Source organism: Carlito syrichta, unplaced genomic scaffold, assembly GCF_000164805.1.
Source record: "Carlito syrichta isolate Samal-C Ts95f unplaced genomic scaffold, Tarsius_syrichta-2.0.1 Scaffold301542, whole genome shotgun sequence".
NCBI classification, from domain to species: domain Eukaryota; kingdom Metazoa; phylum Chordata; class Mammalia; order Primates; family Tarsiidae; genus Carlito; species Carlito syrichta.
Window position 1 is genome coordinate 736,408 of NW_007245638.1, and position 26,475 is coordinate 762,882.

Below are 26,475 nucleotides of genomic sequence, written 5' to 3' on the forward strand. Positions count from 1 at the left end.
AGGTCGAGGTTGCGGTGGCCGGGAGCGGCCACTGCACTCCAGTCTGGGCGACAGAGTGAGACCCCGACTGAAAAAAAAACAATCACGGTTCTTTGCTCACTGTTTTATTTCCAGCACATGGACAGCACTCTAACATTCATTGAATTGTAGATGATTGAACAGGAGTCAACCCAGGAAGAGGGGTGGAGGGACAGAAATCCAGGCAAGCCCATAAGAAGGTAGAACCAGAAACTACGCGGTAAACCAATGACTGAATGTCCAGGTTCTCAAGCCAAAGTCATTTCTCCACGTTTCCTGGAAAATTTAAAACTCACAGCACCTGATTTTTCCAATTGGTCAGCAGTTTCCCTCCTGGCTTGGAGGGAGTGGGATGGAATTTTCCCCATTAAAGCAAGATTTAAGGAATTCTGTGCATTTTGATGACTCGAGCACCCATTCACACATGCCCCTGGGAACTGGCCATGATAATTTTTGTGCTGTGTTGTTCAAAAGCAAAGCTTTTATTTTCATCTCAACCACTCAAATAATACGTACTCATAGTAGGAAAAAAATAGAAATAAGCATTATAAAGAAAGCGAAGAGAGACACAATAATCTACTCCCCCTTTGACAACGTGTTCAGTTATTTTCTTTTGGTCTCTTATTTTCTAAGCGTATAGAGTGGAATTACACAGCGTTGTCTGTGTGAAACCCGCCACCTCAGGTCCTGGGGTGGGTTTAATGCTGTTCCAGCCTGAGCTGGTATCAGAGGTGTTAGCATCTCCAAGCAGCTCTGTGCTATGACATCCGCTGACCTGCTGCCTCTGCCCTTCCAGATGGCCTGGTGGATTGCCTGGACCCTGACTGCTGTCTGCAGTCTGCCTGTCAAAACAGTCTGCTATGCCGGGGGTCCCGGGACCCCCTGGACATCATTCAGCAAGGCCAGACGGACTGGCCTGCAGTGAAGTCCTTCTACGACCGCATCAAGCTCTTGGCAGGCAAGGACAGCACCCACATCATTCCTGGAGACAACCCCTTCAACAGCAGGTAGGCACCTCTGTCCCTGCAGGCCACTGACGTCACTGGGTTTTTTCCTGTTGGAGCAAGGAGAAGAGTTCTGGCTTTTCCATGGACCCAGTTGTCCGGGAAACATCCCTGCTATGAGTCCCTCACTCTGGGTCAGGCTCCAGAACAGAGTTCGGTCTCTGCAAAATTTGAGACCCTTCAACTCAGAACCTGCTAGAGACGCCTGTTGATTTTGAGATCACTTTTATGATCTGTTATTTTATGGCATTATTGTCATTATTTTAAATCTCCCTTTATAATACTTCTGATAGTGGCTTTTGTTCGAGCATTGCTAAAATCATTCATTCAACAGAGTATTTTTGAAGCCATTATTAACTTGATAACATAACCTGTCATTCCTGGCATCTTAAGAGTCAAGATGATTCCAACTGCAATAATGTATTGAGTACCTAGCTGGAGACTTTATGTAGATTATCTCTAATCCTCACAGCAATTCCATCAATTGCATTTCCTAATTACCTACTATGTGCAAGGCATTCCCTCAAGTTTACTTGCTCTCGGCTGCTAATTTGAGGTTTGTGAAAATTCTGGGGTCAAGTTCTGGATTTATTTTGTCATCAGCTTCGTCCCTCTTTTTGCCCCAGGACAAGTTAAAACTGTGCTCCTAGAAAAGAGAGAGGGGGAAGGCTTGGGGTTGAGACACTTTCTACCACCCCAAACCTCTCTCTTCTTGGCACTATCTCTGATTCTGAGGGGACAGAGAAGAAGCAGGAGAGGCAAGGGGTCTTCTTACGGCCTGGATGTGTATAATCAATCTCATCCTTAGTTGGTCTGTGTCCAAATGTCGATGGCGTCTGCTGATGTGGGGATGGGGGCATGGTTTTTGGGGGAGCACCTACCCCATCTCTATGTGTCTTCATGTGGAGAAATAAAACCTTCTGTTGGGTTCTCTTTCTACAAAACCTCTAGGAACCAGGAACTTGAGCACACTGGTCCTGGCCCACCCCTCCCCCCCTCCCGACAATCCCCACTGTACCATCTTTCTCTTATTTCTCTGGATCCTCACTCAGGTGGGTCCAGGAACAATTCAGGAAGTATGCTGCCACCTAGGCTTCCAGCCAGGAAGGAAATACCAGACTTCGCTTCTTACAAGGGTCCCTGACCTTATAAGTGATTTCTCTAGGGCTCCCCTCACAAGACTTGGGGAGGAGACATTGCCGGGGCCACAGGTCTCACTCTGCCCTTCCCTGAGAGAGCCCAGTGAGGGTGGAATGGAGAAGCCATCAGTGGCAGTATGACCAATTCTGCATCTCTTGACAGGTTACCTTGGGTCACCAATTTAGATTCTCTCTTCTCTAATTTTACTAAAAATAACGTAGAAAAAAATAATAGAGAAGAAAAAAAGAATCTCATCCCTCTTCTGTTGCAGCCCTGACACCTAGCTGTGTCACGAGCTCATAAACCTCATTTTCTTGATTAGTAAAATTAGAATAATATTACTAAATAAGTAAAAGTTAATTATACGAATTGGGTCATTCTTGTCATACCAAACTAAAGCACAGTCAAGGGGCCAGGGGGGAAAAGCACTCAGGCACATGACATTGCTCCAAGAATGTCATTCTCTGCAAGCCCAGCTGCTGGAGCTGCCTGCTGTAACCTGAAACCAGTTTATCCACAAGTTGCTGGACCAACCAGCTGTTACTCGAAGACTAGCTTTACCCACTGCTATCACCTACCAGTCAGAATTCACCAGCTCCCCAAAACTTTTCAAGTGCCAGTGAACTTTCTTTTAAAACAATGTGTAAGTTTTCTCCTTCTTATAAAACCTCCAAACTTCTCTTTGTTCTTCCAACACACCAGGGACTACCCAGTCTGTATGTATGCCCCGAATTGCAATGCTTGCTTCCTAAATACAGCACTTTCATTTTAGAGATTTGTCTTTATAGTTTCTTTGACTTCAGTGTTACACACAGTAATATTATTGTCTATTTTGATAGAAGAACTTCTCAAAAAAAAAAAAACCCACAAGTCTCTGACAAATAAAAAGCATTTTCTCTGCTTTTTAAATCCTAGTTCTGGAAATTTCTGTACATAACACTGCTTTTTTTTTTTCGAGATGTAGGGTACAATTCAGGGTTAGGTATACAAATGTTCATTATACATGTACCCTGGTTGATGAGGTATGCCCCGCCCTCCCCTGGCAGATTCCCACTATTGCCAATCCAGCCCCCCCCTCCCCTGGCAGTTTTCCACTACTGCCAATCCTTTTCTTATAGTATTACGATAATTGTTCACACATACTCCTTTTACTTCTGAACTTAATTCATCTTTTCAGAGACTCACAGCTGGGCAGGCCTTACACTGAGCCATGAGTATTTCAGTGGGGTTTGCATAAAACTTGCTTATATTATAAATTCATCCTTTGAAGTCCAACGGTCTGTTTCAACTTGTTTCCTAATTAACATTTCATTATTTCTACCCGAAATTCAGCCATTTCCTGATGGTCTTCCTTTCATGCTTTCTTCACCTGGCCCTTCTAATTTAATCTTATTCTCCTTACCAATACTTACCACTTCCTAAAGGCATCCTGAGCCAGAGTCAAAGTACAGATGACCAGGCAGGAACCCAGAATACTTGTGGACTATATCAGCCCAAGAGACCTGAAAAAAATAAAGCTGTTTCAGAGAACACTTCTGTGAACCTTCAAACAGTAGCAATAAATCCCACCGCCCAATGAGCCCATGTGCTCCAGCACGTCTGCAAGGATACATAATTCAGAAACACAAAATGTTACTCTAAGACATGGGTCGAAGTTCAGCAAGCGTGTGAATTTCCGTACATGATCACCTGACAAATAATGAAGGACAAAGCTGGAGTAAAAAAGAAATTATTTCCAGACTTGTAAAAAGGCGTTCCCCTAGATAATGGCGTACAAAAATAACCAAAATGCCTTGACTCCACCACTATAATTTATAGAGCAGATCTCACTATCTAGATAATGTGATAATTGTTACACATCAATAATCATAAATAGAAATGAACTGATAGCCTGTCTTCACTGAATCTTTTTCGCAAATTGACTGCCTAGAAACGATAGGAAGCGGCAGCAAGGAAGAATGAGAAAAACAGAGGATGGAAATCACAGGCAGCCCAACCCTTCGTATTCCCATGGTGCTCTGCAAAGTCTTATGCTACAGGAATGATTTTTAAAAAAAGAAGTTGTAGAAAAAAAAAAGAAAAGGGGGGAGAAAACCCACAGTGGAATGTTCTCCCAATTTTGTTTTCTTATCACGAGCACTGTGTACCTTGTGGTCGTCAACACACATCATTGATTTTAAAATAGTGTCTGGTAAGGCCTTAAAGAAATCTTAGTCGGAGCTAAGATAAGAAAATGGAATTGAACAAAAGGATTATTTTCATAAATTAGTTTTCCGCTTTCAAAAGATTTCTAGCACTGTGGTTGGAACTGGCTAAAAACGGGATTCATTTGTGAGGCAGCCCGTAGCAGACAATTAGAGCTGTCAGTGGAACAGTCTAAACACGCCTGAGATCATCAAAGGGTTGGAGTTGAACAGCTGGGGGTCTTGCTAATAAAAAGAGAGACTTGGAGACAGTCTCCCTTCAGGTTTCTGGATGCCTGGGACTGCAAAGTGCTTTCCAAAAATCCAGCAGACTTTGACAAGATTCTGGCAAAGGACAAGTCAGTTGATTATCTAGTCCAGAGATTGGGAGTGTGTCCAGGAGCCTGTGAACCTGAGATCTCTCTGCTTTTGCCAAAGTTCCCAGTGTCTTAAAGGCCAAAAATACAGCTTGCAGAACTAGAAATGGAGGTTTTCAGGCTCACATCTGTAATCTCAGCACTTCGGGAGGCCAAGGCAGGAGGATCACTTGAAGTCAGGAGTTTGAGGCCAGCCTGGGCAACATAGTAAGACCCTGTCTCTACAAATTTTTTTTTTTAATTAACCAGGTATGGTGACACATGCCTGTAGTCCCAGCTAGTGAGGAGGCTAAGGCAGAAGGATCTCGAGCTGTAGTCCCAGCTAGTGAGGAGGCTAAGGCAGAAGGATCTCAAGGTTACAGTGAACTATGATCACGCCACTGCACTACAACCTGGGCAGCAGAGCAAAATTCAGTCTCAAAAAATAAAGAGAAAGAAAGAAATGGAGCTTTTCATTGTTCCATTTCTCCATGAAGTCAGGAGAATTCAGGTGAGAGGAGACATTCATTCTCCCTCCATAGTCCTTGACATAAGAAAAATAGGTAGTTACATGGAATCCAGAATCTAGGATATTTCTACCAGAAAAAATAATAATAACGATCTCCAGTGTTCTCTTTTCCTCAGCTCTCATGGGCTGTGAGAAATTTTCCTCTTAGAGGGCACCAAAACAAAAAACAAAAAAAACCCCAATGCATGTGCATGTCCAAGCCTCATGAACGCCTCTGTGCTCCCCTCTGTGCCTCTGACATCCTAGTCTCGAGAAGAAGCGTAGCATGGTCTTTCTCCAAAGTCAAAAAAAGAAAAGAAAGAAAAGATGTCGGCAGGTGGGGAAGCGCTCACCCAAGTGTGACACTCTCTGTATAGGTGAAGGCACGTGAGTGATTAGGGACAGCACGAAGGTCCAAGCAAAGGCACACGGTGTCAAAAAAAGGAGCAAGGCCACGGGTGGGAGGACGGAAGGCACACAGGAGACCCCGCTACCCCACTGAGTGACAGGAGATGCTGCCCTTGGGTTTCACCCCCAAATGTCACTAGTGCTTTTCCTCAGGCAAAGCAGAGCATCAAGACCTCCCTTGGGCCCACGCCTCCCTGTGAGGTGTGATGGCAGGGAGTCAGAAGCTAAAGGTGAACTCTTCGCCTCGCCTTGTGGACCAGATGAGGACAGGGGAGCGGAAGCAGCAGGAATCGCTTCATTCTCTTGCATGTGGCTCAAAGACCTGTGTTTCTTTCTCTCTCAGCTTGGTTTCTCTCATCCGAGGCCAAGTAGTCACCACAGATGGGACCCCCCTGGTCGGTGTGAACGTGTCTTTTGTCAAGTACCCAAAATATGGCTACACCATCACCCGCCAGGATGGCACGTAAGTAGCTTCTGGGGGCTCGGACCTACTCAGGCCCAAGTGTGCATGGAGAGAGACAGATGGTGTCACTGGCTTGGAACCACATGGTTTCCCCTCATGGACTGGAATGCCCACCAGGCTGGACCTCTAGTGAGCGTTTCCCCATAGACATTTCATGCTTTTTGCTATGATTTCAAAAGCAGAAAATAAGGCCAGGCATGGTGGCTCATGCCTGTAATCCCAGTGCTTTGGGAGACTGAGGTGGGAGGATCACTTGAGGCCAGGAATTCAAGACCAGCCTGGGTGACATAGCAAGACCTCGTCACTGCAGAAAATAAGAATAAAATAATTAGCAGAGGGGTGGTGGTATGCACCTGTAGTCCCAGCTACTTGGGAGGCTGAGGCAGGAAGATCACTTGAGCCCAGAAATTGGAGGCTGCAGCGAACTATAATCACACTACTGCACTCCAGCCAAGACTGTTTAAAAAATTTTTTGGCCAGGTTCGGTGGCTCAGCCTAAAATCCTAGCACTTTGAGAGGCCAAGGCGAGAGAGTTGCCTGAGCCCAGAGGTTCGAGACCAGCCTGGGCAACTTGGCAAGACCTCATCCCTACAATAAGTTTTTAAAAGTAGCCAGGCATGGTATTGCACACCTGTAGTTCCAGCTACTTGGAAGACTGAGGCAGAAGGATCGCCAGAGCCCAGCAGGTCGACACTTGGGTGGCCGTGAGTGTGCTACTGCACTCCCTGGGTGACAGAGTGAGAGAGACTCCAACTCAAATAAATAAATAAGGGCCAGTTGCAGTGGCTCACGTCTATAATTTCAACACTTTGGGAGATCAAAGCAGGGGGACTGCTTGAGCCCGTGGGATTGAGAGCAGACTGGGAAGCATAGTAAAACCTCATCTTTACCAAAAAAAAAAAAAATTTAGCAGGGCTTGGTGTGCATCTATAGTCCCAGCTATTGGGTAGGCTGAGGTGGAAGGGTTGCCTGAACCCAGGAGATCAAGGCTGTTGTGAGCCATGATCGTTGTGATCACATCACTGCACTCCAACTTGGGCGACAGAGTAAGACCCCACTCAAAAAAAAAAAAAAAAAAGAGGTCGGCTGCGGTGGCTCAAGCCTGTAATCCCAGCACTTTGGGAGACCGAGGTGAGAGGATTGCCTGAGCCCAGGGGTTCAAGATCAGCCTAGGCAATTTAGTGAGACCTCATCCCTACAATAAATCAAAAAAATTAGCTGGGCATGGTGGCACGCACCTGTAGTTCCAGCTACTTGGAAAGCTGAGGCGGAAGGATCATCTGAGCTCGGAAGGTCAAGGCTGCAGTGACTGTGAGCATGCCACTGCACTCCAGCCTGGGTGACAGAGGGAGATTCCAACTCAAAAGAAAAGAAAAGAAAAGAAATAGGAAGGCCAGCTATCCAGAGCTGCTGACAGCCATCACCCTCCTTTCTTCTGTGTCAGTTAATTGCATGTGTGTGTGTGTGTGTGTGTGTGTGTGTGTGTCTGTGTTGGAGAGGGCAGTTTCTAGAAAAAAGAAGGAAAGGTAGCTCTTAGAAACTAACTTCTATTTTAAATCAAAGGCAGTGCAGGGTGACAAGAATCCACATGACACAGTGTCCTGTGGCGATCCCCTTCTGCTTTCATCTGTGGCTTTAGTTGTGTTGTTTTCGCTACTGTTGTGAGGGGGTGGCGTGTAATCAGAGAAGTCTAATTAAATACATTTAGCAGTCACCCCGCTGTGTGAAGGAGGCAACCTTTGCCTATTATCTTCTGATTGGAAACACGTACCCGTTCAGCCCCCGTCAAGATGAAAGCTCTGTCATTTCCTTAATCCATGTGAGCACAGAGTAGAAATTTAAGGAAAAAGATAAGCAGGAGAAAAGAAATCTATGGGAAGGGGAAAACTGATTCACTCTGGGCTAAACAACACACACAGGATGGTGGCATTCTACTTCAGATAAAAAGAGAAACAGTTGCTATCAATCTCATGCAGCACTTTGTCTATGGTACACACTCTGGCAAATCATGGCCGTATCACGGAGGTAAGAATACAGCTTCCTGCCTTTCTATGGGGAAGAATCTGGCCTTATTTTCCATTGCCCTAAGATCACTTGTCAGGCGGTTTCAAGAGTGACCAGCCCCAGGTAGCCCCCACCTTATATTCCCACCTCTGAAACCCAAATAAGGGGTCTAGTGGTTCATATGAAGTCCTCAAGATTCATGCAATTTCTGACATCTCACTCATGTACTTCTGCAGCCAAATCTCATTATTTTACAGCACAAGGAGGGCAAATGGGTACCATGCAGGGCTGCTCTGACCCTGCGCATTCTTAGAGGCCAGACTTTATAGAACTGACATCCTTGAGTCGGTTCTATAAAGTCCAGTGATGTTTCCGAGTCCCTGGTCTGCGTCCCTTCCTCACGGCACCCAACCCTCTTAGCTGCCCTCTGACTAATGATTGCCCAGATCCATGCCCCAGATCACCCAGCCAGCCTCCTGGATCAGTGACTCCTTGTTCAGGTTGCAAAGCCATGGAGGTCACGAGACTGTTTGAAGGTGCCCCCAGGAACCCTACAAGCTGTTGTATCTTGGTGTATGCCACAGACATCCACGCTGCTTCTGTCATGCCTACTAGGAACAAGTGTGCTTCAAGATATACGACTCCCTTCTGGATTCTGTGCAAAACCATCCACAGCAGTCTTCATGCTCAATAAATTCACACACACACAAACAAAATAATTAGTAAGTAAACTGTTGCACTGCTCACGCTCTGATATTTACCTTAACATTCATGTGTTCCTTGTTCATTCACTTAATGTTTATGTTTATGTTTACTAAAAAAACACCAGACGTGTTACCAAGATTGGGTGAAGCCAATGAGTCTTACTGTCGCCCAGGCTGGAGTGCAGTGGCATGATTATGGCTCTCGCAGCCTCGACCTGCTGGGCTTAAGTGATCCTGCCTCAACTTTCTAAGTAGCTGGAACCACAGGCGTACACCACCACGCCCGGCTACTTTTCAAGTATATTTTCACTAAGTTTTTCCTGTGATCCAGGCTCTCTGTTAGCTGCAGTGCTTCTGAAGTGAGCAACACAGACAGCACAACTGTCCTCAGAGAGTTGAGATTCTAAAGGAAGAATAAAGCTTAAAATCTAATGGACACTTCTCTCCATTAACCTCCTTCTTTTCTGTTAATTGGGAAAAGCTACCTTTACTAGTAGTACACTTTTGTCCAGCTCTTGTGGAATAAACAGGAGTAAAGTGTATAAACCATTGTCAAAGATATCAGAGACGGAGCAGAGGTTATATATCGTATCATTATATAACTACACTATTTATTGAACATCCTATTAGCCTAGGACTGCGCTAAGTGCTTTACACCAGAAGTCAGCAAACATTTTCTATAAAGGTCTAGGTAGGCTGGATACAGTGGCTTATGCCTGTAACCCCAGCACTTTGGGAGACTGAGGTGGGAAGATTGCTTGAGACCAGGAGTTTGAAGCCAGACTGGGCAACATAGTGTGACCCTATCTCAAAAAAAAAAAAAAAATTGTCGGGCACCGTGACTCTAGCATACATGTAATCCTAGCACTTTGGGAGGCTGAAGCAGGGGGATTGCCTGAGGCCAGGAGATTGAGACCAACCTGGGCAACACAGTAAGCCCTTGTCTCTACAAAAATCTGAAGGAAAAAAATTGCTGGGCATGGCAACGGATGTCTGCACTCCTAGCAACTAGGGAGGTTGAGGTGAAAGGATCGCTTGAGGCTGAGAATTTAAGGTTACAGTGAGTTATTATCACACTCCTGTTCTCCAGCCTGGGCTAGAAAGTGAGATATTGTCTCAAAATATATATATATATAAATAAGTAAATAAATAAGGACCAGATAGTAAATAGTCTGGCCATCTGTTTTCTGTTCAGCTCTACCACTGAAGTAGAAAGCAGAGGATACACAAACAAATGGGTGTAGTTGTATATCAATAAAACCTTATTCACCAGAATAGGTAGTGGACCAGAATTAGCACATGGGCCATAGTTTGCTGACCTCTGCTCTGCATTCATCGTGATATTTCATTCTCTCAGCCATACTGTGTGTATCAGTATCATTATTCCCATTTTACAGATGAAGAAACTTGGGCTCAGAGAGGGTTGGTAACTTGCCCATCACCACACAGCTAGTACGTGAAAGAGTTTGAATTCCAGTCCCACCTGTCTAGCAGGTCACACATGCACAGGATATGACCCCAGTGGTCTGCTTCATTGGGGAGTGGAGCTGATAACTTTTTCTAGTTGGAGTCTTACTCTGTCACCCAGACTGGAGTGCAGTGGCCACTCCCAGCCACCGTAGCCTCAACCTGCTGGGCTCTGGCGATCCTTCTGCCTCAGGCTGCCAAATAGTTGGAACTACAGGCGTGCACTACCATGCCTGGCTCATTTTTTTTTTTTTAATTGTAGAGATGAGGTCTCGTCAAGTGACCCAGGCGGGTCTCGAACCCGCAGGCTCAGGCAATCCACTCACCTTGGCCTCCCAAATCAAGATAGTAATGGAATACTGGAGTACCTTGTGCATTTTCGGGCCTCCAAAGCCCACATTCTCTCCCTCTGGGCTCTGCCCCTGCCACTGCCCTTGGGTGAGGAGATCAGAGCATCCTGTCTGCAGGGGAACCCACCCTTCTCAGAGAGTCCCTTTCCCCCTCTCCAGGTTCGACCTGATAGCCAATGGGGGTGCTTCCCTGACTCTACACTTCGAGCGAGCCCCCTTCATGAGCCAGGAGCGCACCGTGTGGCTGCCATGGAACAGCTTTTACGCCATGGACACCCTGGTGATGAAGACCGAGGAGAACTCCATCCCCAGCTGTGACCTCAGTGGTTTTGTCCGGCCCGATCCAATCATCATCTCCTCCCCCCTGTCCACCTTCTTCAGTGCCGCCCCTGCGCAGAATCCCATCGTGCCTGAGACGCAGGTAGGAATGGCAGGTGCCGGGGTGGGACCCTCAGTCCTTCCCTGATCAGAATCAGAGGGCTGACTTCCTGCCACCACATCTCTCTCCCAGAATGGGCCAGAGACTAATATGAAGGTGAAAGAACAAAAAGTAGGAGAATTGATAGCCCCTGAAGACAAAAGTTTGCATCCCTCCTGAACATTCTGGATGTTTGCAGAGAATCGTTCAAGACTTTGGCAGTCACTGGAGCTTTTAATAAAATAAGAACAATATACATATGTGCAACCCACCTGCAAATTGCTTTTTGTTCCTGTTAGTCACAGAGACACCTGATAAGAGGCGCTTTAATGATCTACATCGGTGTTACGACAGAGGGCATATTACATTACTGCCTCCCTGTTGCTTTATACCGATTGTCAGTGGAAGTTGTAGGTTCATATAATTACAGCCTCTCGTGGCCTCCTGGCACGCAGCTAGCAATAAAGCCTGCTGTTCTTATTTACATCTTTTGCCAACAGCGCGGTTTTTAAAAAGAAACACAACAGTGACCGAGAATAATTATTAATCCAAAAATCATAACCTCAGCCCCTTAACTCCACGGCGGAGGATAAAGTTTGGCTTGTGGTGGTGGTGTTGTTTTTTCTTTCTCAGCCGTAGTAAGTGGTGCTTGCACCCACATAAAATGTGATGTGCAGTAGCAGGCAGAGGTTACGAATGGCTCGCCAGCAGGAGTGTATGTGGTGTGTGGTATGTGTGCGATGTGTGTGTCTACCACGTGTTTCCTCTCCAGGTTCTCCACGAAGAGATAGAGCTCCCGGGTTCCAATGTGAAGCTTCGCTATCTGAGCTCCAGAACCGCCGGGTACAAGTCGCTGCTGAAGATCACCATGACCCAGTCCACGGTGCCCCTGAACCTCATCAGAGTTCACCTGATGGTGGCCGTGGAGGGGCATCTCTTCCAAAAGTCATTCCAGGCCTCTCCCAACCTGGCCTATACTTTCATCTGGGACAAGACAGATGCTTACGGCCAGAGGGTGTATGGACTCTCCGATGCTGTGGGTATGTTTGGGTTTCAACCACTTGTTGATTCGCAGATTCAGCCTTGTGTTAATTCAGTCAGTCTTCATCAAGTTCTTAGCAAACATCAAGCACCGTTCTGGTAGATAAAGACACAGTGGTCAGTAAGACAGACAAGATTCCTCTTACATGGGTCTTCCGTTCTACTGGGGAGTTGAGAAACTAAATACAAATTGAACGAGGAAATAGCAAGCAGCAAGAAGAGCTAATAAGAAAATAAAAGTAAGTGAGGCTGGGCACCATGGCTCATGCCTATAATCCCAGCACTTTGGGAGGCCAAGGCAGGAGGATCGCTTGAGCCCAGGAGTTTGAGACCAGCCTGGGCAACATAGCAAAACCTCGTCTCTACCAAACATCAAAAAATTAGCAAGACATGGTGGCATGTGCCTATAGTCCCAGCTGCTTGGGAGGCTGAGGTAGAAGGATTGCCTGAGCTTAGAAGGTCGAGGCTGCAGTGGGCCGTGATGGTGGCAGAGTGAGACCACGACAAGAAAGAGAGTGAGAGAGAGAAAGAGAGAGAGAGAGAAAGAAGAGAAGAGAAGAAAGGAAAGAAAGAAAAAGGAAGGGAGGGAGGGAGGGGAGAGAAAGAAAGAAAGAGGGAGAGAGGAGGAAAAAGAAGGAAGGAAGGAGGGAGGGAGGACAGAGAAAGAAAGAAAAAGAAAGAGGAAGGAAAGAAGAGAGGAAGGGAGGAAGGGAGGGAGGGAGGGAGGGAGGAAGGACAGTGAAATATGCTGGGAAGGAGGGACAGCTGTGGGTGTGCACTCAGGAAAGTTTCCTCAGCAGGGTGACATTTAAGCAGATACTTAAATAACAAGAAGCAACCAAATCAAAATCAGAAAAAGCACATTCCAGGCAGAGAGACAAGCTAGGAGAGTGTTGAAGAACAGAGAGAGGGCTGATGCAACTAGAGTGTGGTGGGAAAGGAGGGTATTCAGGAGGAAGGGAGGGACCGGCAGGGGCTGAATAATGGTCCAGCACTTGCAAACGGCATAGAATATACCTCGAGAACTAGAAAATGGGGTTCAAGAGGTTTGAAAGCCACATGCTGTGTTCCAAGGTTTTTCCTTTTGAAGGAATTACACAATCCACCCCCCCATCCACGAAAGATTACCATATGAGAAGTATTCTAGGCAGTACATGGTAGTTTACACCTGTAATTCCACCACTTTGGAAGACTGAGGCAGAAGGAATTTTTGAGTCCAGGGGTTCGAGACCAGCCAACCTGGGCAACATAACAAGACCTCGTCTCTACAAAAAAAAATTAGCTGGGTGTGATGGTGTGCACCTATAGTCCTAGCTACTCAGGAGGCTGAGGCGGGAGGATTGCCTGAGCCCAGGAGATCGAGGCTGTAGTGAGCCGTGATTGTGCCACTGCACTTCATCATGGGCAAGAGAGTGAGAACACGACTCAAAAAAAAAAAGAAAGAAAAGAGAAGGGATCTATAGTTATTAGACTTGTGAGCTGCGGGTTAATCTCAACCTACCTGGTGTCTTCCTACTTGTGGAACGCTATCTGGGGATTAATTAAAATCCAAAATCCTGTATTCTCTTCACCAATAGGCTTGTGGTTTTCATGAACCGTAAAGATAAGTTACCAAGATAAGAAACTAGCAAAACCCAGATATTTTCAGCCAATTAGCAGCCAGTGTTTCTCAGTTATTCCCTTCATGTAGAGAGCCTTGTGCTAAAACCTCTGTCTTGGGAAACCTCTCAATAACCCTATCAAATGTTCACTCTCATAATTCGCATTGTGCAGGTGGGGTAGGAGGGAGAGGGCAGGAATGTCACCCAGAACCGTGCAACTAAAGGTTGCACAGGCTCTGCTTCATCAGTGAGCGGAGTTAAAAACATAATCAAGATAGTCATAAGTTATTGGAGTGCATTTTTTTTTTTTAAGTTGGATTTATTGAAAAGATAGAAAAGCTCCTACAGTGGGAGGGGACCTGAAGGGGTTGCCTGGAGTGCATTTAAAATAAAACACTGGCTAATCACAAAAAAAAATCTGACTTTGGCCAATATGAAAATGATAGCCAATATCAAAGAGTAGACCCAGTATTAAATGCATCTCCCAGCTGGGCTCGGTGGCTCAGCCTGTAATCCTGCTCTTTGGGAGGCTGAGGTGAGTGGATTGCCTGAGCCCGCGGGTTCGAGACCCGCCTGGACAACTTGGTGAGACCTCATCTCTACAATAAATCAAAAAATCAACCGGGCGTGGCAGCGCATGCTGGTAGTTCCAGCTACTTGGAAGGCTGAGGCGGAAGGATCCCCGGAGCCCAGCAGGTCGAGGCTGAGGTGGCTGGGAGCAGCCACTGCATTTCAGTCTGGGTGACAGAGTGAGACTCCAACTCAAAAAAAAAAAATGCATCTCCCTGTTCTCCAGCTCCTGCAGTGATCATTCACAATAACTCTTGTTTTGCCATACCCTTGTCCACTTCTCCACCTCCCATGTTCTTCTGAAGCAAGTCCCAGGCATCACATCATTTCATCTTCATTATTTTAGCATGTAGCTCTAAAGAACACTTTAAAAATATAACAATATCATTATCACAACAAAAAACAATAATTTCTTAATAGTATCACATAGCCCATCATTGCTCAATATTTCAATTGCTTCATAAATATTATAAACTATGAATACCTTATTTATTTGACTCAGGATCCCCTTAAGATCCACCTGTTGCAATTGGTTGGTTTCTCTTCCATTTTTAAAAATCTTCTTCTCCTCCCTCTTCCTCCTTCCTCTCTCTCTTTCTCTCTCTCTCTCTCTCTCTCTCTCTCTCTCTCTCTCACCTTTATGATTTGTTTGTTAAGATAGCAGGTTGTTTGCCTGCAGAATTTCCCGCAGTCTGGTTAGTTGATTGGTTGGTTGGTTGGCTGACTGGCTGGCTGGCTGGCTGGCTGGCTGGCTGGCTGGCTGACTCGTTGGCTGGTTAGTTTTCTGACTGCGTACTTGTGATCGTTTACCATGTCCCTGCTTGCTGTATCTCCTGGTAATTGATAGTTGGATCTTGACGCTTTCTCAGATTTAGGTTTGATTTGCGATTTTTTGATTTAGCAGGACAACTTGATAGGCAGAGCTGTGTTCTTCTATCAGGAGGCACCTGATGTCAAGTCGTGTATTTTTTATTGATTTCAGCAGACAATGATGTCCATTGCCTAGGCCATCAGCTCATTAGGGATTGCAAAATGATACTTTAATTCTTTCACTGCTTCTTCATCTATTGGCTGGAATACTTTTATATAGAGATACTTTCTCATCAACCACTTGGTCATGTGAGGTACAATTCAAATAAGAAAGGGAGGACAAATTCTTGATTCTTTCCATTTACTAGTTTTCTTTTTTCTTTTTTGAGTTTTAGTCTAACTCTGTTGCCCAGGCTGGAGTGCAGTGGCACACTCATGGCCATCCCAAGATCAATCTACTGGGCTCAAGCAATCCTTCCACCTCAGCCTTCCAAGTAGCTGGAACTACAGGTGTGTGCCACCATACCAGCTAATTTTTTATTTATTGTAGAGATAAGGTCTCACCAAGTTGCCCAGGCGGGTCTCGAACCCGCGGGCTCAGGTAATCCATTCATTTCAGCCTCCCAAGGCACGGGATTACAGGCTGAGCCACCGAGCCCAGCTTATTTACTAGTTTTCAATATTATTAGTAGATTCACCTTCCAAAGGTGGCTAATTGATGTTCTTTAAATACCACTGTGAACTCGTGGATTGAAATATATCTAGTATGTTTCAATCTATTGAAGTTATTATCCTTAATAATGGTCAAATGGCCCCATCTTTGGTCAACGGGAGCCTTTTCCAGCTGACTCTCAAATCCTTTTGACACAACTCTAATAGATTTTGATGCCTTCCTTGCTATCTAGTATGATAAAAAGGCCTGGTCTCATCTTGTTCATTTCTTGCTCCAGCCATTTCTTCAAGAAGTCCTGATTCCTTTTAATGAGAAATAATATATCATGGCCGCAAGCCGGGCGCTAGCAATTCTCTTTGCTCCTGGGTTGGTCATTTGGTCATTGTTTCTTGACATTTTCAGAGGACAAGCTAGGAAATATATAGGGTTTTTTTTAGAAGATAAAATGCATCCTCTGTTCATATCGACACTTCTATATCTCAGGATTTTTTAAAAGCAGCAGAATCCCCAAAGGTGACACACATAGTTAAGAGTTTAATGCAGTAAGAACAGCAATAATAACAATGCCTTGTATTTCTAGAGCGGCATTCCAATTAAAAATGTATGACTTCTCAGCATCTTGTCGCCTCTATTCTTACCACATCTCTCTGAGAAATTGAGGCATCACGTATCTCATTTTACACGTGGGGAGAACAGAGCCCCAAGGAAGTGTGAACTGGAGCCAAACTAGGACTCATTGCCCTTTGTCTCCTGCCTTCCTCTTCCATTTTTCCATGTGGCAAGCGCAAGATTTTTACAGACAGCCTTTGGCTTCTGTTCCCATTGAATTTCCACATAACTATTGGGCTGTGCTTCTGTTGGTGCCTGCATCTCCTGGCATTTTCTAGAATCCTGAGTTAACATTCAAAGTGCCTTAACGGGCCAGGCACTGATTCACACCTGTAGTTCTGCACTTTGGGAGGTGGAGGCAGGAGGATGTCTTGAGACCAGGAGTTCCAGACCAACCTGGGCAACATAGCAAGATTCCATTTTTAAAAAATGTTTTAAGAAGTGTCTTAACATACACAAGTTATTGCTCGCAGAATCTCTTTGTTAATGAGCCTCTGTGCTTCCAAAGGCCTTCCTCCTAGTGGAAATAAATAACACAAGGTATAATAAGTGCCTGCCGTGAACAGCAGGCTGAGGGAAACAGCCTCCTGTCCATCTCTGAAGGGGAGCTGGGTTAGGTTTTTAAATGATTACTTTCCTACTTCCATGTCACTGGGGTCATTTTTGAAAGCTAGTAGTTCATTGGAACGGTCCTTCCCTACCTACAGAGTACTAATGTGTAAAGTTTCAAGGTTGGGTTCAGCTCAAAAATCGGAATTTAATATTGTGGAATCACAAGGAAAAAAAGCAATCAGGCCTTCTCTTGGAGTTTTTGGAGCAGAATCTGTGTCACCGCACACACGTGTTTCTCACTCGTCTGAAGAGCTCTGGAGTAATCAAGTAAACTCACTCTTTTCTCCCACTCTGCCCCTCCCCCTTTTATCTTTCAGTGTCTGTGGGGTTTGAATATGAGACCTGCCCCAGTCTGATCCTCTGGGAGAAAAGGACAGCCCTCCTGCAGGGATTTGAACTGGACCCTTCCAACCTTGGAGGCTGGTCCCTGGACAAGCACCACATCCTCAATGTTAAGAGTGGTATGTGAGCACATCTCCCTTCCCAAATATGCCATCCTCACTTTTCTGGAAGCTTCTCTCCAGCTTTGTCATTTAGGTGGACACTGTTTCCCTTCCTTCAGCCATTTGTTACCAAGTGCCCAAAATGCCCACAGGTTTTCTCACCTTCTCTTTTTAAATATCAAAGAAAGTTGGGCTGATTTGCCCAGGGCATCAGACGTCTTGTACCTCACAACTGTCTTCAATTGTTTCCCAAAATGTCACATTACCCAAGGCTGCAACATCTCAGAGCATCCCTCCCTCCACCCTGAGAAGAAGCTGGAGAGCTTCCCAAAGGTTGAAACTTCCTAATATTTCTCTCCCCCCTGTCACTTCCCTCACCCCCAGTAGGCCAATGCATGTGTTCTCCCAGGAGCCTACAGTAATTCTTCCCACCCCTCGCCTGCAGGAATCCTACACAAGGGCACTGGGGAAAACCAGTTCCTGACCCAGCAGCCTGCCATCATCACCAGCATCATGGGCAATGGCCGCCGCCGGAGCATCTCCTGTCCCAGCTGCAATGGCCTTGCTGAAGGCAACAAGCTGCTGGCCCCGGTGGCTCTGGCTGTGGGAATCGATGGGAGCCTCTATGTGGGTGACTTCAATTACATCCGGCGCATCTTTCCCTCTCGAAACGTGACCAGTATCTTGGAGTTACGGTAAATGACCACACGGGCAACTGTTGCTATCTTGCCTTTCATGGCTCCTGGGTTTTCCTGGGTCAACGGGGCCGTGTTTGGAGTTCTCCAGAGAATATATAGTCTGTGTGATCAAAACCTAGGCTCAGAAATCAATAAGAATGTGGGGAAATGTCTTGTGTGTCTATAAAACGCCAAAGGAATATCAACTGACTTACAAAAGGTAAAGGCTTTCAGTCTCCAGACTGACTGGAGAAGGACCAAGCCTTTTTTAAACTTATTTTTTAAAAGTTCTTTAGAAGATTCTGATACACATCAAAGTTTGAGAACCACTAATGTCCACGTTCTACATGAAAAATGTTACATTGAGCCCCTCTATTGCAAACACTGTATAAATTCCCTGTCTTTGCACATTCACTAGGATATGACTTAGCTTTGCTGTGTAGACCTTGCTAGGTGACATCTGACCACCCCAGTAGATTTTTCCTGGTCATTGTTTGCTACTAGTCTGAAGTCCAGACTCCTCTGTGCTGGGAAAATATTGACCCCTAAAAGCTCTTGGACGTGGTCTTCCCCAAAAGTTGATTTCAGCCCCTCAATCCAGAGAAGAACTGTAGATAGAGGGAGAAATAAGGTCTAGACAAATGGGGAAAATTTTATTCAACGAATATCTGATAAATGTATACCATGTGCCAGGGACTATCTGGCAAGGAAAAAAGTGGTGAACAAGCAAAACCCCTGTTGTTGGGTCTGTGGTTTGTAGGGAGCTACAGACCAAGTCATGCAGGCAATAAAAATATAATTTCAACAGCATTAAGGAAAATCAAACAGGGTCAGAAACAGGGACTATGGTGGGGGGAAGAAAATAGGGAGGCACTTAAGATAAAGTAGTCTGAGAAAACTCTCATACTAGGTGGCATCCGAGTTGGGGTCCCAGTGATGAGGTCAACCATGATGAGAGCAGATGGGAGAAAAACATTCCTATCCCAGGCAGAGAGAAATTGTGCAAAAGCCCTAATCTCAACCACCTGGCCTCTTTAAGGATGCATAGAAGTTTCGTGTGGCAGGAAGGTGGTAAACTCAGGGAAGAGCGTCTTAGTCTTAGTCTTAGAGGAGGTTGGTGAGTTGTAGGGGACCTTACTGGCCACGTAGACAAGTGTATGTTGTATTGGAGTCCAGTGGACAAACACTGGAGGTTGAAAGAGGCAGTGGGTGGGGTTGACATGGTCTGATTTGCATCTTTTAAAGATGACTCAGGCTGTGTGGAGAGTAGACTATAGGAGTGCAGGAGTGGAGGCAGAAAGCCCAGAAGGAGGCTGCAGTGACTGTCCAGGATTGGGGTGATATGATTTGGACCAGGATGATTGCAGAAGAGAAGGAAGTACCCCAATTTGGATACATTTTTAAGGCAAACCTGATAGGACTTGCTGATGGATCAGGTGTAAGGAATGAAAAGAGAGAGAGAAGGAAATCAAGGGCCCTGCCTGGGACTTCAGCCTGACCGCTGAGTGGATGGTGGCACCTTCTGATGCAGCCTCAGTCACTATGGGAAAAACTTAGAGGAACCACAGGTTGCAATTGCATTTTAGTGTCTTTGAGGCCCCTTCGGGGAGAGAGGTCAGTGGCCTGACTACCAGCAACTGCTGCTGAGTGTTCTTGGGAGTCGAAACTATGCCAGCACCGGGGGGGACAAAAAGAGAGAAGAAGATACAAGCTGCGCCCTAAGGACGCTGCAGCCTCAATGTCCAGGGGGCACTTCCTGTGTGCTGGACTCAAAGTGTACTGAAGGGATGAAATGCAGACTCAAAGTGCCCCATGCAAGGGAGAGAGGTGGCGCCCGGGGAAGTCACTGCCATTCACGCAGAGCCGAAGAGCCAAAGACCAACCAGTGTGGGGGGGTGGGAATCATGGGGTGGAGGCAGAGGATACAGTAGCCAAAAGATACACAATGAGAGCAAGAAGGAAGCCCATATCCCTCAAGCTGTCAAGCTGTCAATCAGACAAATCACTTGTCCTAGACATCCCCACACAGGTTCCCTTCCCAAGATGCTTTTCCATTTCTTATGCTAGGAAAGCCCCCTCTTCTCAGGCACCCTGTGGGTAAGGAGAGCCGGGGGAAGAGGCCGGAAGGGGTGAAGGTAGCCTCAAGTTTTTCCAAGGCCTGCAGGAAAAAAAGGGCTGAATACTTGCATCTGGCTTTTGTGGTCCTCAAGCCCTTCTTCCTTTGCTATGGCTTCCCCCTGCCCAGAGGCAAAGCAGCCCTTGCCTGGTGTCTTCCCATCTCCCCACCTGGACTCATGCTGCTTGCTCTGCTTCGAATACCTCCTCTAGCTAACCCTTTGCATCCTGTCCACCCGCAAAGCCCCGTTTGAGGGTTGCCTCTTCCATGAAGCCTGGTCTCCCCAGCAGAAATAATTCCCACCATCCTCTGGGTCGCTTGCCTCTCCGATTTCCCATTAGAGCTGACACCACTCACTGCCTTGTTCCATTTTTTTCTGTGTATGTCTTCAGGGCCCAAGTGTGTGACCCGAGTAGTGAAGATCCCTTGGTCGTCTATGCCCCTCAATGCCTAGAGCAGGGCCTGCTCCATGATAGGTGCTCGAAATAGGTTGCTCAAATTAACGAAAACACAGACCAGTCTCCTCTCTCCTGTTGGAATTGGTCCCTGATTCCAGAGCTCTCAGGTTGTAGATGGTACAATGGCCCGATCAGAGCAAGCCACACCCACTTGGTGACATTGAGGACTCCCAATTTCCCTCGACAGCTGTGTGAGTTTTTTTCCCCTTTTTTAAAATGGCCTTCAGATTTGTTCTTGCTTTCATCAGCCAAGTACCCAGAGCCGATTAGAAGTTAAGCTTTTACAAGAACACTGGTTTGATGCTTCTTTTCTTTCCATTACATACCTGAAAACAAAGGGCTGTCAATCCCCTCTCTTCAAAACAGCACCCAGCAGGGGGAGGGTGGAGGCAGGAAAAGGCCTGTCTTGCTTATGTCTTTTCTCCATTGTGAGACAGCAGCTGAATGATTCCATTTCGGGAGTCAGTGCCCATCCCTGTCTTGGCTACCCGCCCCCAGAGCAGAGCCTCTGAGTTGGAATCCTATTTCAATGTCCCCTTGGCTCTCTTGCTGTCCTTCTCCCTCCCCCCTTCCTTTGCCTGTCTAAGACATGCAGGGGCAGAGTTCTACACACTTGGATAGCTTCTGATGCTACAAAGAGCCTTCTCTTAGGTCAAATGGTCAGCACCTGTGTGCTCGGTTAAGCCGCAATTTAGGACATTTTCAATACCCGTTTTCCCAAAAAGAGCCTGATATCACACCTTTTAGTAGCCCATCTTTCTTTCCTATAATTATCACCCTCTCCAGGTGGTCTTTGGAAAACCTAGCCCTCTGGAGCACAGGAAATGTGTCCGGGTCACTAACACTTTAGGGGGGATTCCCCTGAAAGGAAAATCCCTCTTCCTTTCCCAGTTGAGAGCATTTTAGGAGTTAAATAGTATAGGAATTAGGCCCCTGTAAAAGGCAGTAAATAATAAGGGGTGGGGCAATGTCTCTCTACCTTTTCTTAACTTGGCCCCTTTTAGTAAACCTAAGAATCTCAGCCAGGCAAAGTGGCTCACACCTGTAATCCTAGCACTTTGGGAGGCCAAGGTGGGAGAATTGCTTAAGCCCCAGAGATCGAGACCAGCCTAGGCAGCGTAGCAAGACCTCATCACTACAAAAATAAAAAATAAAAAAATTAGTTGAGCATGGTGGTGCATGCCTATAGTCCCAGCTATTCTGGAGGCTGAGGCAGAAGGATCACCTGAGCCCAAGAGATCAAGGCTGCAGTGAGCCATGATCATGCCACTACATTCCAGCCTGGGTGAGAACCTGTCTCCAAAAAAAAAAAAAAAAAAAAAAAAAACCTTTGAACAAGGACGAGGACAGATCCAGATTTCACAAGGCCTAAAGCAATTTTGGGAGCATTCTCTAAGAAAAAAAAAAATTGTAAGTATAAAATAAGAAAAGAAACTAGGCATGGTGGCTTATGCCTGTAATCCCAGCACTTTGGGAGGCCAAGGCTTGAAGACTGCCTGATTCCAGGGATTTGAGACCAACCTGGGCAACTTTGTGAGATCTTGTCTCTGCAATAAGTCAAAAAATTAGCAGGCATGGTGGTGTGTACCTGTAGTCCCAGCTATTTGGAAGGCTGAGGCAGAAGGATAGCCTGAGCCCAGCAGATTGAGGCTAAGGTGGCTGTGAGCATGCCACTGCACTCCAGCTTGACCAACAGAGTGAGACTCCAACTAAAAAAAAAAAAAAACTGAGAAAAGAAATTGAATATTATTTAAGATGAGAAAAAAAAATTTTTGAAAATGTTTAAAAATCCAGCAACTGGCGCAAACATCACAAAATCCAGACAGATAACCGAATAATTGTGTTAACATCTATGACACTTCCATGATACTTGTTTTCTACACTTTTTGGCTGCATACTCTTTAATTGTCTTTTAATATCACAGTTATTTTTTAATTTCATTATAGAAAGAATAAAGAACTATTCTATCTTTTCTCCTGTATGGCTGATCAGAATTTGTTTCAGATTATTGAAAAATTAGAAAACTTTTTTAATGTTCACAATTGATTATTGGTGATATGTAAATTGCCAGAGTTACAAAACTTGGGAAACCCTTTATCAAGTTTTCTTTGTGGCATTTCTGAGCATTTCAACTCTCCTTGTGGAATGAATAATCTAAATGCTCTTTGGATTGATGCTCATTATCTAGCTTGTCATTAATGTCCTTGTAGGAGTGAGATATGAATTCTATATCAGGCCTTACACTTTCTACAGTGATGCTCGATAAATCAACCCAGTGGGCAGGAGCACCTCTAAAGCCACTTCTATTCCAGAATGGCTAGCAATACGTTAACTGGACACTGAAGGGTCTATACACCATGTAAGCACATCCTTCTAAAACTAAACTAAATGTATCCCAAGTCAACTCCCCTTTAGTTAGAACAACAATAGCAACAACAACAAAAAGAAAAACTGTGGCTATACCAGTTCCACTCTACCCAAGGGGAAAATGACAGACAGGGGAGTTGGAAAAGAAAGAGACAACAGTCTCAACTGATTGTAGCTTTGTAATTTGAAACAGAACATGAGGGATTGGACTTAGTCCAAGTGCTGGCTGCCCAGCACTAGGGGAATCAGCCTCATATCTTGCTTCTTTCACTCAAGAACCCACTTTCCCAGTCCTCAGTCTCCCCTGGGCTCTCCACTAAGTATCTGCAATACACAGATGAGTAAGCCATGTCCTGTTCACAAAGAACTGTGGAAGACAATCACACAAACATAAATCACAAGACAGCATGATGACAGCTCTACAAGACAGCCTGAGAATGCTAGGAGAGACCCTGAAACCTTCACAGTCATTGAGCCTCTGCAGCGTGAAGGGCTAATCCATCTGTATTCTTAAATCTGAGACACCACTTATTCCTCGAAGGGTTCACCTAGATGGTCAGTGTTATTGAGGCCATGCACACAAAGCCCAGGCCTGGCCCTTGTAAGGAGGGCGTCTATATGCATCTTCATCGACTGACTCACGATGCTCTTATTTTGGTTTGTGGCCTGCTAAGCACCCAAACTGCTATGACCCCAGACTAGAATGGCAGTGGCCTCAGCCTTTCTCCAAAGCTCATATTCATGTGATCATTTAAGCTCTGTATACTCTCCAGCGACTTGGTCCCTCACCTCTGCCCTTCTCCGTCCCCCAACACAGATAGTATATTAATCAACTTAAAACAGAGTTGTTCTTAGGAAAGAAGTAGGTCAGGTCTGCAGACCCAAATCCTATCCAGTCTTTTTTACAAAATCTTGACTAAAAAAAAAAGTGAAATTGATATTGCAATAATTAAGAGCCAAATATGACTACCACTGGTGGCAGATAACATTTCACTTTCATTAAGCAGTATAAAATAGATGCGCGAATTCCCGACTGCCACCCTGACACACCAGGCTTTGCAAAATGAATCTTAAATTGCACTATGTCAGTCAGCGCTCAGGAGTTATCAGCATCATTTAATTAACTTTTTTTTTTTTTTTTGCAAAAACTAACACATTGGAATAAAATTTAAAAATGTAATCCCTATGCAAACCCATCACTAATGATGGCCCCCGGCAGAGGCCTGAGCTACATGTAAGCAGGAATCGGGGCATTAAACTCTCTTTGTCCCTTTCCTGAAGCCTCCCCCTCAACTGGAAGGAAGAGAGAGGTGGGGAGCTTCTTCCATGTTGGTCTAGAAGCCTCAAGAATGGGAGCAATTCTCCTTCCTTGAGACCCTCGTGTCCCTTTGTCTCCCTAATGTTAACTTTCAGCCACTTTCCTATTGAAATTCAATATATGTTTGCCCTTAAAATAAAAATTTTAAAAAGAAAACATTGACTAGTTCTCCAATAAGGACTGATCACTGGAGTCTTTGGCTACAATTGCAAGAGCATGTTATTACCTGTAAATTTAATTTGTGGATGTTATCGCAGTATTGGATGTCACCTGTGAGAAAGAATGCATATTTGGGGTCCCACACCAAGTGAGATGGAGAAAAGGAGGATGGCCTGGAGCAGGGATAGGAAATGGGTCAGTCTCTTGGAGTTCAACAGAGCCTTTGCCCAACTGCGAAAGAGTGTGGCCAGGGTCCTTCTCTTGAGTGGTATAATGATACTACTCTGTAATGTTCCAACGGAAATAGAGGGTACAAGTGTTACCATGCCCCTTTCCAGACCCAGGGCAGGCATTACAAAGGAGTCACAGTATCCTTGATAGCTGAATTTGAATTTGACTTTTAAAATCCTGCCACCACCACACTCCCAGCAGCCATTGCAAGTCAGTAGATGTTGGCACCCAAGATGAAACCCATTTGCCATCTCTTCATTAGTCGGAAGGCCTATTTCACCTGATGCCACCTGTGTCTCATGGCAGCCACATTGCTGATCAGAGAATTCATGCAGTTCTGTCCAGATTTTTCAATGTCTGGGAGGAATCCAAAATCAGGGGTTCTTCTCAAGTTACTGAGCCAAGAGCTGTCAATTACAGGGGAAAAAAGAAAAAGACTGCCTTTACTGGGCCCCTTTATACAAGAAACAAAAATGTTATGTTTGCTTTATCATCAATTCTTCAGCTAACTGTTTGTTCTTTTTTCCTTTCTGTTTTCTTTCTATAAAGAAATAAAGAGTTTAAACATAGGTAAGATGAAAAACTCTTTCCCATATAATTTGATATGGTTCGTTTGCTTCCTTGTGTTTGCTTTTTTGTTTTGTGCTTCTTGTGTAATGTTGTATATTTTTATGTACCAAATATAGTAACTTTTTATGTGCTAATTGTGTGTTGTGGATATGATAAGCTTTAGCAATTATGAAATGCAGTCAAAAAGCAACCAAATAAGCTGACAGTAATTAGAATTTCCGGGAGATGCAAGTGCAAGATAATGAACCCTCAGCGAACTTTTATCCTGACTGCTCAGTGCAGTCCATAATTGGGCTAAACAGTTGAGGCAAACTTCTGGCTTTTGTAAATGCTGGACTGGGTTCACAAAAGCTTTAATGAACTGGAAACGGGTCAAAAACTCATTTTCAACTCATTAATGATTTTTTCCCCCTAGATGTATGGTCATTCAAAAAAAAAAAGTTAATTGCCAATCTGCTGGTCAGAATGAGTCCAACAGTCAGATGCATTGAGAATTTTCATGGAGTTAAATCACTTTTGAGGCGTATGAAGGATGTAGGCCAAGTACTTTTTGTCTAAATGGCCTTGGTCATTTCATTGATCCAAGGTTATCATTTAAAACCTTACAGTCATAATTCACAGATAAAGCGTAAAACTCCCATAGATGTTCAAGCACACATATACTGCACTAAAATGGATGGAACATCAGTTTTCTTGAAGAAAAGTAACCTTATTTTTATTTGGAAGAGAAAAACCAAAGCAATTTATACCACTACTCAAAAGAATACTTTCCCTCACTCCTTGAAATGAAACATGGAGGGGGCTCCTTGGTGATATTAGGTCAAAATTAGACAAAGAGTAGGGTCACCTTGCACTAGATCATCATAGGAAAAAGTTCATACAGAGAAAAAGTCCTCTACCTTCTTCTTCTCAGGCACCCTAAAATTGGCTGGTTATAGACACCCCATTTGTGTCAAATTTTTAAAAGAAGCAGAAATGCCCCGGAAGGACATTTTCTGAGGAAACTCACATACCTCATTTGATCTTGGCCACAGCCAAAGTTGTAGAAGTATGTTTGTCCCTCTGGCCTGAGCATCTCTGCAAGAATCTTGATTGAAATAAATATGAGGCCATGGGGAAGAACAGTCATCCCAAGCAAGAACTGGCCTCCCGCCCCACTGCCTGCTCTTCCGCCAGAGACTTTGAAAAGTCTCCTTG

General features: G+C 45.1%; 1 protein-coding gene across 2 annotated transcripts in view; it reads left to right on the forward strand.

The window, feature by feature from the left end:
- Window positions 1-26,475, forward strand: part of TENM2 (teneurin transmembrane protein 2) — a 517,874-nt gene that overhangs the window by 433,805 nt on the left and 57,594 nt on the right. Inside the window, exons 13-19 of one of the 2 annotated variants that reach the window (XM_021710790.1) lie at window positions 815-1,025; window positions 5,961-6,080; window positions 10,765-11,026; window positions 11,796-12,063; window positions 17,257-17,400; window positions 17,828-18,077; window positions 25,258-25,278. In XM_021710790.1, coding sequence (XP_021566465.1) covers window positions 815-1,025; window positions 5,961-6,080; window positions 10,765-11,026; window positions 11,796-12,063; window positions 17,257-17,400; window positions 17,828-18,077; window positions 25,258-25,278 — 1,276 coding nt within the window. The remainder of the gene's footprint in view (window positions 1-814; window positions 1,026-5,960; window positions 6,081-10,764; window positions 11,027-11,795; window positions 12,064-17,256; window positions 17,401-17,827; window positions 18,078-25,257; window positions 25,279-26,475) is intronic. The other variant, XM_021710791.1, reaches the window with a different exon arrangement.